Source organism: Ochotona princeps, chromosome 29, assembly GCF_030435755.1.
Source record: "Ochotona princeps isolate mOchPri1 chromosome 29, mOchPri1.hap1, whole genome shotgun sequence".
Taxonomy (NCBI): Eukaryota; Metazoa; Chordata; class Mammalia; order Lagomorpha; family Ochotonidae; genus Ochotona; species Ochotona princeps.
The window spans coordinates 11,106,473-11,123,172 of NC_080860.1; the positions used below are offsets into that span (position 1 = coordinate 11,106,473).

At 55.0% G+C, this 16,700-nt stretch overlaps 2 protein-coding genes across 2 annotated transcripts in view; one reads left to right on the forward strand and one right to left on the reverse strand.

Annotated features, from left to right (window-relative positions):
* The window catches only part of CMKLR1 (chemerin chemokine-like receptor 1), a 718,021-nt gene that overhangs the window by 51,039 nt on the left and 650,282 nt on the right, over nucleotides 1–16,700 (reverse strand). The gene's annotated exons all lie outside the window — the stretch shown is intronic.
* ACADS (acyl-CoA dehydrogenase short chain) lies at nucleotides 1,333–16,000 on the forward strand. The gene is made up of 10 exons (XM_004591901.2): nucleotides 1,333–1,488; nucleotides 2,831–2,994; nucleotides 13,292–13,441; nucleotides 13,607–13,718; nucleotides 14,055–14,206; nucleotides 14,444–14,614; nucleotides 14,695–14,832; nucleotides 14,920–15,015; nucleotides 15,144–15,200; nucleotides 15,335–16,000. Exons 1-10 carry the CDS (start codon nucleotides 1,443–1,445, stop codon nucleotides 15,485–15,487), a joined length of 1,239 nt encoding a protein of 412 aa, XP_004591958.2. The 5' UTR covers nucleotides 1,333–1,442; the 3' UTR covers nucleotides 15,488–16,000.

Consider the following 16,700-nt stretch of genomic DNA (forward strand, 5'->3'; position numbering starts at 1 on the left):
TGCGCCAGTCTGAAGCCAGGAGCCTCTTCCAGGTCTCCCATACGGGTGCAGGGTTCCAAGGCTTTGGGCCATCCTTGACTGCTTCTCCAGGCCACAAGCAGGGAGCTGGATGGGGAGTGGAGCAGCTGGGACACGAACCGGTGCCCATATGGGATCTCTGCGGTTGCGGGACTTTAGCCCCTAGGCTACTGTGCTGGGTACAAATATATATATATTAAAAATAAACAATAGGGGGCCAGTGTTGTGGCATAAGAGGATTAATCACCTACTGTAACATGGGCGTCCTCTATGTGTGCTAATTGAGTCCTAGAAGTTGCACTCCCAATCCAGATCCCTGTTACAAGCCTGGGAATGCAAAAGAATGATCCAAGTTCTTGGACCACTCAGGTAGAAGCCTCAGATAAACACTGGCTTCTGGTTTTGACCTGGCCCAGCTACAGCCATTGCTGTAGTTCTGGCTGTGAACCAGTACTTGGAAGATCTCTCTGCGTCTTCCTTCTCTCTGTCTATAACTCTTCCTTTCAAATAAATAAAATAAATATTTTAAAATAGTCTGTGAAAAAAAAAAATAAACAATAGGATGCTGGACACAATTGAATAGCAGATTAATGGACTTATGACTGCTTATGAAGGAGTATATTGTAAAAATATGGGGGAAATCAGTAGGTGGAAATTAGGGGAGGGGTAAGGGAAATCCCAGAGCCTATGGAATTGTATCATAACATTAAAAATAAAATAGAGGGGAAGAAATGTGCAACAAGCCTAGGACTTTACCACCATCTTTAGACTGTTCTCTATGAAATGAGACAAACTCTTGGAGAGAAGGCTCCTGAAGGGGACCTGGTGCTCAGGCTGCAGGCGGGGGAGCAGGTGTCCTGGCAAGGATGGGAGGAAGGCTCTAACGTGTGGCAGCTCCGGGCAGCACACCGTCTTCAACAGGGGCTCCGCGGATCAGCTGGGAGTGAGACAAGACCACTGTGTGACCCATGGGTGCAGCTCCCTGGTGACCCCAGTCCACAGGTCTAAGCCCCAAACTCCAAAGGGAGGCCCCTGCCCTTCCTGGGCCCGAGATTGAGGGATGAACTGCTGGGGTGTGGCTGGAGCAGTTAGGGCGTGGGGCTGCGGAGGCAGGTGCGGGAAAGTCCCAGGAGCTCTGCTGAGGTGCAGTCGGATTTTCGGGTAGATTGCGTTCTAATCCAAGCTTCACAAAATCCTGCAAGAGGTTCCGTCCCGTGCTTTACCCAGGCTCGCCAACGCCCCTGCGCCCCCGGCAGCCTCTCGGCGGGCGGGACCCCCGAGCAGTGTCCGCTCTCGGCTCCGCCCCGGCCACTCTGGGGGCGCGGCCTTCACGGCGGAGGCCCCGCCCCCGCAGTCCGGAACCGCGCTCGCTCGCTGGCAGCCGGAGGTCGCTGGGAGAGGCCAGGCGCAGTGTCCACCGTCCAATGGCCGCCGCGTTGCTCACCCGGGCCTGGGGCCCGTTGCGCGGAGGTGAGTGCGCGCCGGCTCCGCACGTCCGGCAGGAGGAGGTCCCGGCTACCAGTTTTGTTGGTCGGAGGAGGCCGGGCGGAAGGAGCGAGCGGGGCCGAGGCGGGAGGCGCCCCCTCGGCCACTGAGCGCGGCCTTTGCCCGTGGCTCCCGGCCACCCCGACCCCCACCCCGCGCTCTCCCTCCCCGCCCGGTACTCACGGCTGCCTCCACCGCCTTCACTCCCACTTCAGCCCCAGCGCAGGAACCAGGCCTACGATCAAATCCAGACTTGGCCTGTTGACCTTGGCGCTGCCCACCCAGCCCCAGGGGGTCGGGGATTTTCCGTGGCAAGATTGGAATGACTGAAGATTTTCAAGCAATAGTTGCGCCACCGTTAGTATTTACTATGGGATTCGTCCAGCTAGATCTGCTTGCCCTGAATAATCCCACTCCACACACCACAGTTCCAGCTCTGCTGCTGGGGCCAGGTTCCAAAGAGGTGCCCCAGAAGGCATGACTCCCAGGCTTGGGTCCCTGCCTCCTATAGGTGTTCCAGCTCCTGGCACTGAATGTAGCCCTCAACAAGTGTGGGCATTTAGATTTTTTTTTTTTTAAGATTTTTTTTCTAATTTTTTTTTATGATACAGTTCCTTAGGCTCAAGGGTTTTCCCTTTCACCCGCACCCACTCCCTCCTCCCAAGATTTTTTTGTTTGAAGAACAGAGTTACAGAGGGAGGGAGAGAGATCTTCCATCTGCTGGTTCACTCCTTAAATGACAGCAGCTGCTGGGGCAGTGCCAGGCCAAGGCCACGAGTCTGGAACTCTCTCTGGGTCTCCCCGCTGTGGGTAGCAGGGACCGAAGCGCATGGGCCATCTCCCACTGCTCTCTCAGGTTGGTTAGGAAATCACTGGATCTGAACTGAAACCTGTGGGTCTGGAGTTCCTGCACTTGAAACTTGAGCATTACAGGCAACAGTTTCAGCTGCTATATCAACTACTAGGCCCTGCTATAGTTACTTTTCTTTCTTTTTTTTTTTTAAGATTTATTTTATTTTTTTTTGGAAAGTCAGATATACAGAGAGGAGGAGAGACAGTAACCGCAATGGCTGGCTTCTTCCGGGTCTCCCATGTGGGTGCAGGGTCCCAAGGCTTTGGGCTGTCCTTGACTGCTTTCCCAGGCCACAAGCAGGGAGCTGGATGGGAACTGGAGCCTCAGGATTAGTACCAGCGCCCATATATGATCCCGGCATGTGCAAGGCGAGGATTTTAGCCACTAGGCTAGGCTACTGCACCAGGCCTTGTGTTTATTTTTCAAGCTCTCTGGCCATCTCCTTGTACTGACTCTGTCTGTCCCTGTTGGCAGCTCTGTGTGCCCGGGACTGGCGGCTGTTACACACGGTCTACCAGTCAGTGGAGCTGCCTGAAACACACCAGATGTTGCGTCAGACATGCCGGGATTTCGCTGAGAAGGAGCTGGTTCCTATCGCGCCCCGGCTGGACAAGGAGCATCTCTTCCCAGCAGCCCAGGTGAGTGTGCCCGTACGTGAGACTTTTGGAACAACAGGAGTGTGCGGCAGGCGTGTGGATGCCTGCTGTGTGCCAGGCCGATGCTCATAATTGCACCTGCTAGCGTTTTTGTTTGTTCTTTAGATTTGTTTATTTGAAAGGCAGAGCTAAAGAAAAAGAGGGGTTTTCCTTCATTCCCTGAAATGGCCTCAACAGCTGGAAACCAGGAGCTTCTTCCAGGTCTCCCATGTGGGGACAGGGGAACAAGGCTTGGACCATCCTCTGCTGCTTTCCCGGGCACATTAATGGGGAACTGGATTGTAAGTCGAGCGGCCAGGCCTTGGACTGGCCCCCATGTGGCATGCTGATGTTGCAGACAGCTGCTTACCTGGGATGCCATGATAGCAGCTCTGCTAGGTGCTGTTCTGTGCATTTGAGATGAAGCAGTGTTACCAAACACACTCCCAGTGTGGAGTTGACGTAATGTGGGATGAATAGGCAGAACCAGGTCCGGAACGCAATGCTATTTTCTAAATTAAAGGTTTTGTTTTGTTTTCATAGTGTTTACTTTTATCTGGTTGAAAGACAGAATAATAGAGCAAACAAGCTTCCACCTGCTGGTCCACTTCCCCAAATCCTATAACATCCAGGACTAGGCCACAAGCAGTCTAGGACTTTGTTGGGGTTTCCCACAAGAGAAGCAGGGGCTAAAGGACCTGAGCTATTTTCTCCCAGGATGCATTAACAGGAGGCTAACTAGAAGGGGGGTAGCCAGGTAGCTAGCATGATGGCTCAGTGGCTGAATCCTTGCCTTGGCACATGCTGGGATCCCATATGGGCACCAATTCATATCTCAGTTGCTCCACTTCATATCCAGCTCCCTGCTTGTGGCCTGGGAAAGCAGTTGAGGACGGCCCAAAGCCTTGGGACCGTTTATTTGCATGGGAGACCCAGAAGAAGCTCATGGCTCCTGGGTTTGGATTGGCTAGGCTCCAGCTGTTGTGGTCACTTGGGGAGTGAACCAGCAGCTGGTAGATCTTCCTCTCTGTATCTCCTTCTGTCTGTAAATCTGCCTTTCCAAAAAAAAAAAAATAATAATAATAATAAAAAAAGTAGCGAAATGGTTGGTGCTGTAGTGTTGCGGGTAAAGCCACTGTCTGTAGTGCTGGTATCCCCTATGGGCACCAGTTCAAGTCCTGGCTGCTCCACTTCCCGTCCAGCTTTGCCAATGCCCTGGGAAAGAGGTGGAGGATGGCTCATGTTCTTGGGTCCCTGTGCCAATGTGAGAGAACTGGAAGAAGCTCCTGGCTTCAAAACAACTTAGCTCTGGCTGTTGCAGACTTCTGGAAAGTAAAACAGCAAATGAAAGACCTCTCTCGTAAACACATAATCAAGAAGTGGAATAGCCAGGACTCAAGCGGACAGGTTTGAGATGGGATGTGGATATTCTGGGAGGCATCGGAACCTGCTACCTAGCCGCCATTCTGGGTCAGCTCAACCCTGACATCCCTCCTGGGCCTGTGTGGCCTTCCATTTGCATCCACCTGACGAGGCTTTGCTGCTGTGTCTCTTGACCTGGCGAGGTACCTGACACGCAATACAGTCATGCAGCAGTTACTTGTTTGATCACTGACTTGTGAAAGGGCGTTTTTTGGCCTCTTCTTGCCTGTTTTTCAGTCCAGCAGCATCCTTATTTTCATGTCTTGGGGCTGCTCTTCCAGCCCAGTAAATACTGTGCTGGGTGTTGAGCATTGCACCTGCCCCACGCAGATGCCCAAGCTGTTCAAAGATGAGCAAGCAAGAAGCATTCAGGGCCTTGGACTTAGCTGGGCAAGCTTTGCCGTGTTGGATGTTGATCACCTCATTTAGGCCTGAAAACATCCTTATCTAATCTTATCTCAGCTCCTCAAAGAGTAAGCAAAATACAAGGATTAAGGGAGACACTCTTTCATCAATTCCTGTCACTTTGGCATTTGAACTGTGCCAGCTAGTCATGCTGCCATTCCAGTTGAGAACCTGGACACCCAGCTTCGTGACATGACTTGCCCATGACTGATGGTGTGCGGAAGAGAATCTGTAGCCCAGGTCGGGTGGGCTCCGAGATCCTGCAACAGCCACCATCCCCTGGTTATCTCATGGGCCCAGCCTCCAGCTGCGGAGCCCCAAGCCCAGCTGGAAATAAGGTTGTAAAGTTGGGCCTTCCCCCGTCCTCAGTACTCTCTGCATTTGTCACTCCTGTTAACCTCACTGGGTACTGTCCATTCTCCCAGTGGCATTGGTGGAGCTGGGGGAAAATTCCCAGTGCTTTGTGGAGTGCTGGGGAGGGAGTAAGCGGAGAGGCCTTTGAAGAGCTGGAGCAGTGGTCGGTGCTCTCTCCACAATCCCAGCCCTTCCTACCGTATGGCGGGCTGCCCAGCTCATTTCCTTGTGTGGCCTTCCTGCAAATCGTGGTGAAAACCACACAGCCAGGGACTTGCACCACACCAGGAGGCTGGCAGGAGAAACCAGGTCCTTGTTTATGCCTGGTGCTTTTGTCCTCACGCTCCTGCCTGCTTCAGGGGGCTGAGTTGGTAACAAGCCACCCGTGAGGAACGGTGGCAGAAGTAGGTGCTGAAGGAGCAGCTGGAGGTTGCAGCTTCCTCCGTCATGGCCCCGGGGTCTGCTCCACAGGGTTTCCTGAGAGCTCAGGCCAGCTTTGTTTTTTTTTTTTTTTAATCCATTTCCCATTTATTTTTAGGCTAGAGATAGTGATATTATTATTATTATTTTTAATTATTTATTATTTAACTTCATTAATTACATTGTATTATGTGACACAGTTACATAGATACTTGGGTTCTCCCCACCCCTCCCCAAACCCTCCCACCATGGTGGATTCCTCCACCTTGTTGCATAACCACAGCTCAAGTTCAGTTGAGATTCCCCCATTGCAAGCGTATACCAAACATAGAGTCCAGCATCTTATTGTCCAGTCAAGTTCAACGGCTTCTTAGGTATACCCTCTCTGGTCTGAAGACAGAGCCAGCAGAGTATCATCCCAGTCAATTGAAAGCTCTAACATACCATCAGCAAAAATTTACATCATTATGGAATTAATTGACATAGTAATGAGTAACCAATATGGTAAAAGTAAATGCGAGTTCTGAACCACCTTCTGTGACCATCTCATTGACATTTCAATTTTAGTTTATACACAACATATAACAAACCTGACATAACATGTTATACATAACATCGTGTCATCTTAAATTAAGGCAAACATGTGGTATTTAACCTTTTGGGATTGGCTCATTTCCCTTAGCATTATGGTTTCCAGTTTGGCCCATTTGGCCACAAAGAACTGCATTTTGTTTTTTTTAATAGCTGAGTAGTATTCCATGGAGTAGAAGGCCAGCTTTGTTTTAATGTTTTCCGGGTCACTGGTGTCCTCTTGCTGGTCTCGAGGTGAGGGCTGGCTGACCCGTGTTTGGGAAGGAGCAGTGGGGAGGAGTGTTCAGGTGTTAGCGTCCGCTGCCCTCACCTGTCATTGGCTGCTGGGCGTCACTGGCTTCCTCCCGTGCTTAAGCCACGCTTGAGTCCTGTTGTGCCTTTGCTTGTATCTGTCCCTGTCCCTGTGTATGGCACTAAGCTCTCACTTCCAGAAGGGAATCTGGGATCCAAGATGGGATGCCCTCGTGCCACACTAGAGTGCCCGGGTTCAAGGCCTGCCTCTGCTCCCCAGTCCACTACCTGCTGCTGTCCGCCTGGGAGGCAGCAGGTGTTGGCTTAGTGCTTCAGTGCCTGTCACGCCCACATGGGAGGCATGGGTGGGGTTCTGGGCTCCTGGCTTTGGCCTGGCCGGTCCCTGGTGGTTGTGGGCATTTGGGGAGTGAGCCAGAAGATGGGAGCTCTGTCGTATGTGTCCTTGCATCTTTCTGCCTTTCAAATCAATAAAACTCGAATGAAGAAAAAGAAGAATCAGACACACCAAGGTAGTATGACATGCTTGCAAAATTCCAAGTTTGTTTCAGAATCACAATAGTAACAACATCAATACAACATCGATAGCTAACATCTAGAGTTGCTGAATTCTAGGTACTGATGTCAGGGGACTTCCAAAAGCTCGTAATGAGTAGAATTCAAAGCCAAATTTATTTTGGTGCAAAAAAACACTTTTTAAAATAAATCCTTGCCTGTAGGGCATGTTCCAAAAGTTCATGGAAAATGCATATTTTTTTTAAAGATTTATTTATTTCTATTGCAAAGTCATATATACAGAGAAGAGGAGAGACAGAGAGGAAGATCTTCCATCTGATGATTCACTCCCCAAGTGACTGCAACAGCCAGATCTATGCCGTTCTGAAGCCAGGAACTTCTCCCGGAACCTCTTCCCACACGGGCACAGGGTCCCAACGCCTTGGGCCGTCCTCGAATGCCCTCCCAGGCCACAAGCAGGGAGCTGGATGGCAAGTGGAGCTGCCGGAATTAGAACCGGCGCCCATATGGGATCCCAGTGTATGCAAGGCGAGGACTTTAGCCACTGAGCCACTTCACCAGGCCCGAAACTGCGTATTTTGAGAACAGCTATGCATGGATTTCAGAAGTTTTACCACCAAGTAGGTGTCCTTTAATTCTGCTTTGCACAAAGTTTGTGAAATCCCCTGGTGCACGTGCTGAAGTCAGTGTGTCTGCAGAAGGACACTGGGTGGCAGCTCATCTTCCTTCTGTGTTCAGGTGAGGGAACTGAAACCGGAGGGGGAGTTTCTTGCTCGCCAACCACGGTTGGTAGTTGGAGGATCCAGGCAGAGACTTCTGGTCTGTGGCCTAGAGTAGGTGCTCAGTAGTTTCTGAGGTGTTTTTTGTTGTTGTTGTTGTTGTTTTTTCCTGAATAATCTCTTACCTGCCTTTCCTTCTTACCCCCTGGCAGAGCAAAGTGGACTTATGGAAGGAGAGTGGGTCTGGGGGCAGGGGGAAGAACTGAGCTGAGAGTGGGCCCAGGATTGGGTCAAAGGCTTGCTTGAGTGGTTTTATAACCTTAATTACACTTTAGTCTTTTTATGTCTGAGCTAGCCAGTGGAAGAAACAGTCATGAATTTACAGTGTAATTTTGTTGTAAAGAGAATGAGGAAATGTTGTTTCCACTCATATCAGTGAGATTGTGGGCCCCTCAGCTTTGACCTGTGTATGTGTATAATTCCTGAGGCTGCTTCAAAACATCTGTGGATGGTGCATATTAAGAAAAAAAAAAAAAGTGTGGACTTCACAAGTAACCTGACCTGTTAATTCCATTTTCCCATGAGTCTTTTCAAGGTACTCTCATGTGTAAACCGAACCCAGTTCCTCAGTGAATGTTGAATCGCTTTTAGGAGCTGGGTACAGAACCCGTCTTTCCTCCTCGGGTCCTTGCCAAGAGAATGGAGTCACTCTGGCCTAGTTAGCCATGCAGAAACCTCTGGCTGCTACCATCCCCTGGTTTGTCTTTGCCCCACTGGTCCTGGTTCGTTCCACCCTGGGTGTGTCTGCCGAAGGCCGCCTCTCATGTCTCTGTGCCTTGGCTCATGTTTTGGGTTCCAGAAGCATTGCATGAGTGCTCCCTGGTTCTCTAACTGTGGTTTCCACTTTAGCACGAGTGCATACTGCAGTATGGTGGTTTCACATAGTCGGCTTCCTGAAGGCAGGACCTGGAACTGCATGCTCGTATCTTCCTGCCATCTTGAACCCAGCAGGTGCTCTCCCGTCATGGACATTTGTGGAGTTTTGTTCACTGAACTGAGTTGTCTGCCTGAGGGGCAGACACCCAGGCCCCGTGTCCCTCGTTCCAACATATCACTCACAAACACATGTGTACCTAGTGCCACCTGCAAGGCCTCTCTGGAAAATATCTTGATCTTCATTGGCCAGGTCCAAAGCCAGGAGTCAGGAGCTTCTTCCAGGTCTCTTCTGTAGGTGCAGGGGGCCAAGGACTTGGGCCATCCTCCCTGCTTTCCCAGGTGCATTAACAGGGGCTGGCTTGGAAGCGGAGCAGCTGGAACTCAGGCTCCCGAATGGGATGCCAATGGCAGCTTTACCGGCTAAGCTGCCATACCGCCCTCCCTTGTCCCCCAGCTGTTTTTCTTCACCACTCACTACCTGCTTTTTTGTTTTCTTTTTAAACTTTGCTCAAGAGGCAGAGAAACAGACACAGAGGGAGGGAGGGAGGGGGAGAGAGAGAGAGAAAGATAGAGAGAGATCCCCATTTACTATCCCACTCCCTAAATGCCTGCAGTGGCTGAGACTGAGCTAGGGCAAGGCCAGGAGCCAGAAACTCCATCCAGGTCTCCCATGTGGGTGGTGGCAACCCAGTTACCTGAGCCCTCACTGTTGCCCTCTGGGGTCTGCCTTAGCAGGAAGCTGGAGTCAGGAGCCTGATTCAGGAATTGAACCTAGGCCCTTGAGTATGGGACACAGGCATTTTGATCAGTATTTTAGCAGATCCCTGCCCCAGTCTCCTGCTGTCAAGGCCGTTGTATCTTTTCCCTCTGCCACCCTTGATCTGTCCTTCGCTGCTGGCGTCCCTTTACGTCTCTTTCTCAGGATGGACTTCAGTGTGTCCATTGTCACCATCATTGCTTCTGTCTCAATTTTTTTTTCCTCCTGGAATATTCTGGCAGCTGCTGACCATACCATGTTGCCTGACGTCTAGAGGTAGCTTTCAGGGGTCAGTGATGGAATGTGCTATGTCCAGGACCTGGGTGCGGGCTGAGGGGGCCTAGGGGGTGGTGTCTGTCCGCTGTGAAACTTGCTGAGTCTCCTGTAGTGACAGTGAGAGGGGACGCGGTCCACTTCACTGAGGGACAGAGATGTCATGAATGAGAACCCTGAGGGCGAGAAGGGCTCGGAGAGGGGGCAGGTGTGTGCTGGAGTCCTACTGGCACGGCAGTTGTGACCTTCAGCCTCAGCCTGGGCGAGGCAGGGTCTGTAGCGCAGGGTGGGGAACCCTTTCTTGTGGCATGGGCCATTTGGGAATGTACAGCATCATGCCAAGATGAGCGACTCCAGAAGTGGGCTGCCATAAATATGCTGTATTGTGAGTCCTGCTGGCAGCAGCCCTGATGTTCTTGAGGGCCTTGTATGGAGCGTGGTGTACAGGCTGGGCATTCCCCAACGCTGCTTAAAGGGTGGATACCAGGAATTCTGGCTGCTTCCTGCGTTCATGGGCCTGGCTTCTCCAGTGGGGTTCTCCAGTGGGGATCCCTGATCTATGACAGGGGACGGGGGAGTCCTCGCCCTACCTGTGTGTGGAGACATCCGGCTGAGTGTTTTGAATACACCTGGTCAGCCTGCCCCGCCTGGGACTTCTGGTTCCCGTCCATCGTGGTTGCCAGGTTTGTAGCCAAGAGTTCTGTGGTCAAGAGGCCCCGTGTGGTGCCTTTGGGTGGGACACCCTGAGCCACTGCTGTTTTGCCAGAGCCTGGTCCGTGGCAGATGCCTTCCTTGATGAAGTGCAGTGTCAACGCAGGAACAGGCACAGTGGATGTAGCAGGTGCAGTTGCTGCGGGACGTGTCTGTTGCAGCAAAACCCCAAGGCACGCTAGCACACGTTGGCTCTTGGCTCTGGGGCTGCAGCGTGCGTGGCTGCGGCACTGTAGCTTCCGTGTGACCTTCCTGCAGGCAGCACTCCCAGGTGGCACAGGGCATTACATGGCAGGAGGCAGGGCATGTGTGAGTGTAGCTGTACATCCTCTCCCGGGGTAGATACTTGTTAGGCACCTCTCGCCCACCGGCTGCTTCCCCTTGCCCTGTCATCTGCCCCCTTCTGTGGCACAGCGGTTGCTGCAGAACTCAACCGGCTCTTCTGGGGTGGGCAGCTCCATACCACCGGCTGGTGAGTTTACACTGCACTGGATCACACAGGACAGTGCCTAGAGCCTGCAGGTGTTTCCCACGGGAACCATCCAAGGCAGGACCCAGCAGCTTGGCAGAGGAACGCACAGCATCAGAGACGTGGGCAGCTCCCTTCCCTCGGTGGTCGCCTGTCTCCAGCACTGGTTTCTAGCTCCCATCGCCACGAATGCTCACAGCCTTCCCGTGCTATGGTTTACTACTTGGTGGAAGAGATATGACACTATTTTTTTTTTAAGAAAAGATATTTATTTAATGTACGTGAAAGACAGACACAATCTCCCGTTGCCTGATTCACCCCTGAAATGTCCACAGGGACTGGGGTTCTGCCAGGCTGGAGCCAGGAGCCTAGAGCTCCATCTGGGTGTCCCCCGTGGGTACAGGGGCCCCAGAACTTAGACCGTCACCTGCCACCCTGCAGGGTGTGCAAGAGCAGAACTGAGAGCTGAATCTAGGTATCTGGGGAGTGAACTAATGGGTGGAACATTCTCTCTCTCACTTTCGCATACATGAAATTTTAACAGTTGGACAAAGACTTAAAATAACTAGGGTGGGGGGCCTGGTGCGCTAGCCTAGTGGCCAAAATTCTCACCTTGTATGCCCAGGATCCTGTATGGTTGCCAGTTTGTGTCCCAGCTGTTCCACTTCCCATCTGGCTCCCTATCTGTGGCCTGGGAAAGCAGTCGAGGATGGCCCAAAGCCTTGGGACCCTGTACCCGCTTGGGAGACCCGGAAGAGGCTCCTGGCTCCTGGCTCCTGGCTTTGGATCGGCTCAGCTTTGGCTGTTGTGGTCACTTGGGGAGTGAACCAGTGGATGGAACATCTTTCTCTCTGTCTTTCCTTCTCCCTATAAATCTGCCTTTCCAATAAAAATAAATAAATCTTAAAAAACAATTCAGGGTGGTGTTTGACACTGTGGTTAGGATGCTGCTAGGGAAGCCGTCGTCCTGGCTCACGTCCACACTGGGAGGCAGCATCATTGGCTTGGGCACCTGAACCCCTCCACTCCTGTGGGAGACCCAGAGGGGCGTGCTGGGCCCCTGGCTGCAGTTTGCCTGGCCCTGGCTGTGGTGGACATTTTAGGGGAGTGAACTAGTGAACTCGTGTGTGAAGGATCTCTGACTCTCTGCCTTTCAAAGGAAATGAAGGAAAAATAAATAAACTCTGGTGGCTGGGCAGTGGTTCTGTGTGACACGGCCCCAGTTTGTCCTGGGCACCTGGGCCTGGGAGGATTCCGGCACTCGCAGCAAAGCTGGAGGAGCCAATCTGCAGGGACCCCAGGGTGACTGTTCCAGGCCCCCGGGGAGTGGCGGTTCCTCCTCCCCACCCCGCTCCCAGAGGTGGTTGGTGTTGGTTGCTGTGCACATGCGTGTTCCTCAGGCAGGGGAGAAGGGGCAGAAAGCTGCTGAAGATCCTGAGGTCCTGGCCCAGGTTTCTATTCCAGCCACACCTCTTAGAGGCTCAGTGGCCTCAAGTGAGACACTTAGCATCTCTGAGTCCGTTTCCCCAAGGAGCCCACAACACTAACACCCAGTCAGGTTCTCAGGAGATTCCGGCAACGGAGCCCTCAGCCAGCAGCACAGAACATGGCACCTCGCAGCAGGTGCTGAATAGCTGCTAATCACGGTTACTGTCACGGTTGTTCCAGATCAGGAAAGCCAAACTCTTTTTTCCATTCGTTCCTTCTCTGGCATCAGGCAGGCAGCAGCAGGCAAAACGGCAGTCTCTACCCTCCTGGTCAGAGAGAACACACCTTATCAACACAAGCAAAGGCAGTGTTGTTTGGGGTGCAGCAGCATAGGTGAGGCTGCTGTCTCAGGCCAGAGCGCTTGGTTCAGTCCCAGCCACCCAGCTTCAGATCCAGCCTTCTGCTAGTGCCCCTGGGAGGCAGCAGGTGAGGACCTGAGTGTGTGGGGGAGACCCTGGCTGCCGCCTTCCAGGCTGGCCCAGTCCTAGCTGTCGCAGCCATTTGGGAAGAAAACCAGAGAATCCATGCATTTGCACGCACGCTCTCTCTCTCCCCTCCCTTCCTCCCTCGTTCAGTCTGCCTTCTAAATACGAATCTTTAAAAGAAGTCCAGCTGCATAGTAAAGTGCCGTGTGTCAGGCAGGACTGGGGCAGCTGGGGCAGCCCTGGGAAGAGCCTGAGGAGGGCTGTGCTCTGGCCAAGGGGCCAGGGGTGACAGGCAGAGTGTGTGTATGTGCATGTGTGGGGTTTGCCTAGGGGCTGGAGGGAGGCTGGTGTGGCACTGTGCTGTCCACCCCTTACCGCTAAGTCCCCTGAAGGCTTGCTGTGCCTGCCCCCTGGGTTTGGCTGCAGAGAAGTGAGCGAGCATGGCAGGTGATCTGGCCTGAGGGTCTGCAGGCGCTGGCCTGGGAACAGCAGGGGTGTGAGCTAGGGATGGGGACACCCCATCTTCTCGTGGCTTCCCTCACCCTGACACTCTTCCCTGGGCCAGGTGAAGGAGATGGGCAGGCTTGGGCTTCTGGCCATGGATGTTCCTGAGGAGCTGAGCGGCGCTGGCCTCGACTACCTGGCCTACGCCATCGCCATGGAGGAGATCAGCCGCGGTTGCGCCTCGGCGGGAGTCATCATGAGCGTCAACAACGTAAGACTGCCGCAGGCGGGCAGGCCCTCTGCCACGTGACCCACCCTGCTCACCCTGGCCGTGTCTTTGCATATGGTCTCCCTGGGTGGGGCCTGCTGGCCAGTGGGTTGGCAGGGCATGACCAGGCCTGAGGGTCTCCAGCTGCTCCCCTCTGTCCTCCCCCAGTCCCTCTACCTGGGGCCCATCCTCAAGTTTGGCTCCCAGGAGCAGAAGCGCCAGTGGATCACGCCCTTCACCGGCGGCGACAAGATTGGCTGCTTTGCCCTCAGTGAACCAGGTGCCTGTCTGGGCTCTCCCTTGGCCTCAGAGCCTGGATGGACTACGGGTGGCCTCCCAAGGGCTGGCCACATGGGTGGCTGAGCCAGTGCCCTGCCTTGGCCCACCTGAGCCGCAGCCATGGCCTGGGTTCCCTTGGTCATGGGGATACCTGTTGCTGCCTGCCTTCCACCAGGCATGAGGGCTGCCTTGGGGCCCCTCCTTGGCAGCCAGTGACCCAACTCTGGGTCTTCCCCCTCAGCAGCTGGGAGGTGAGGCTGGGCTCCCTGGCTCAGCTGTGGGAGTGCCCTTGCCAGAGCTGGGGCCGGATGGGGTCCTGAGTCTGTGCCTGGGACAGGGAATGGCAGCGACGCTGGAGCCGCGTCCACCACAGCCCGGGAGGAGGGCGACTCGTGGGTCCTCAACGGCACCAAAGCCTGGATCACCAACTCCTGGGAGGCCTCCGCCACGGTGGTCTTTGCCAGCACCAACAGAGCCCTGAAGAACAAGGTGGGGCCCTATGAGAGGCTGGTGCCCGCTCAGGGCAGCTCCTACATCACTGTCATTGTTCCCTCCCGCCCTGTGGGCTGTGCCTGCCTTCCTGGCAGCCACTGCCTGCCTGCAAAGCTTAGCCTGGGCTCCCCAGGGCTGTGGAAGGGGCTGGGGGCCTGTGAGGGACAGCTGGAGGACCCCTGTCCCACAGAGAAGCTTCTGAGAAAGTTGCTGGGTCTGTCTTGGGCCTTGCAGGGCATCAGCGCCTTCCTGGTGCCCATGCCAACACCGGGGCTCACCCTGGGCAAGAAGGAAGACAAATTGGGCATCCGGGCTTCATCCACAGCCAACCTCATCTTCGAGGACTGTCGTATCCCCAAGGGAAACCTGCTGGGGGAGCCAGGGATGGGCTTCAAGATCGCCATGGTGAGCCTGGCAGTGGGGGCGGTGCCCTGGCCCTGCCCAGGCCTCCAACCTGCAGCCACTGACCAGGGCGGTCCCCACAGCAAACCCTGGACATGGGTCGCATCGGCATTGCCGCGCAGGCCTTGGGCATCGCCCAGGCCGCCCTTGATTGCGCTGTGAATTACGCCGAGACTCGTCAGTCGTTCGGGGCACCCCTCACCAAGCTGCAAAGCATCCAGGTAAGGGTGCCGCCTTTAATCCTCCTCTTCCTCTGACTGGGGGAGGGGCAGCTGCTGATCTCAGGGCGTGGGGCTGGGTTGTTGCAGTTCAAGTTGGCAGACATGGCCCTGGCTCTGGAGAGTGCCCGGTTGCTGACATGGCGTGCAGCCATGTTGAAGGACAATAAGAAACCCTTCACCAAGGTACCCGTGGGGAAGGGGCATCATAGGAGGGCAGGGGCAGGGCTGGTTCCCTGGGCTTCTGGACAGAGCTATGGGGTAGGGGTGCCCCTCCGGGTGAAGGTGCTGACCTTGTCCTTTCCTGTGTCCAGGAGGCAGCGATGGCCAAGCTGGCTGCCTCGGAGGCAGCCACCGCCATCAGCCACCAGGTGAGTGTCCATGCTGCGTGCCAGATGCATGGCTCCCTCTCCCCGCCCCTGCTTCCCCCTCTGTGTGGGCAGCCTGCCCCCGACCTTCTCACTGGTGTCCTCTCTGTCTGTCCTTTGTTCTCTGTCTCCCTTAGGCCATCCAGATCCTGGGCGGCATGGGCTACGTGTCGGAGATGCCAGCTGAGCGGCACTACCGCGATGCCCGCATCACCGAGATCTACGAAGGCACCAGTGAGATCCAGCGGCTGGTGATCGCAGGGAACCTGCTCAAGAGCTACCGGAGCTGAGTCGTGCCTCGCTGCAGCGGGGCCCCGGGTGCGGGGCTGTAACCACAGAGGCCTTAATCCTGACCTAGAGCCAGAGACTGCTGGCAGGCCCCCGGGGGCTGCATCCTGAATCTCCTGCGTCCCCGCAACAGGCCATCTTCAGCTCCGTCTTGTGGACCTGGCCACCTCTCCAGCCGCCCATCAGCCTAGCCAGCAGCCCCTGACCATGGCTGCCTGGAGGAGGGATTGGGTTGGGGTTGAACAACAGGACAGCGCCTCCCAGGTCTGTTCCCTGGGGGCCTGCTGCTTGGCAGGAAGACCCAGTTGGGAGCAGCTCTTTAACCTGAAGTTGGGGATCAGGAGGGGGTGGGTTGGAAGCCAGAGTGATGAGGCCTTTGGCAAAGCAGCAGCAGCTGCTGCTCTGGTCTCTGGTCCGCCAGCCTCAGTCTGGGGAGTAGGCGGGGCCAGGCTGGGAGCTTAAGTGTGTGCAGGTGTGAGGGGGAGGCTGGTTAATAAATTGTACCTGGTCCCGCCCTCTGGGTCTTCAGTCCAGTCCTTGCTCTCCACCAAACCCACGGCTGGGGTCCTGGGGGAGGTTAAGCAGGCCACCACGACTTTGGCCCTGTTCTGGAGGCTGTTGGGTGAGTACTTGGGAAAGTGGCCTGGCCTCTCGAGAACACCTGGGCAGGGAAAGGGCACCCCAGACTCGGGGAGGGCTGGCGGGCTCCTGCAGGCTGGCTGTTGAGTGTCCTAAGGGGGGCAGTTCTGAGCCTGCCGGTGAGACAGGGACCCACGCTGGTCCTGACCAGTGCAGCTTCTCCTGCCTGGTGGCTGGGCGAGGACCACGTGGCCCTTGAGGAGGCTTGCACAGGGGGCTTGAGTGTCACTCCCCCACACCCTCCCCGCCCAGTCTCTGCTGCTTCGTGGGGCTGAGGGGTCCCTGTGCCAGGCCCTGACTCCTACGGTGTGACTAGGGCCTGGTCCCTGCTGCCTTCAGCTGGACAGGGTGGACGTTGGGGATTCGTACCCAGAGTTGGGGTGTCGCACTGGGCCCCACCCGCTGCTGAAGGGGAGCTCATGTGAGAAGCTTGCGCAGGGGGTGGGACAGGAACAGCTGGCCCTAGGCCAACTGGAGGGGTGGGGACACCCAAGTCTGGGCCGTGAGTGAGGTTGGGGCCGTGATACATGCGCTAATGGGATTCAGGCCCTGGGCTGCGCACGTGGGCGCTGCGCA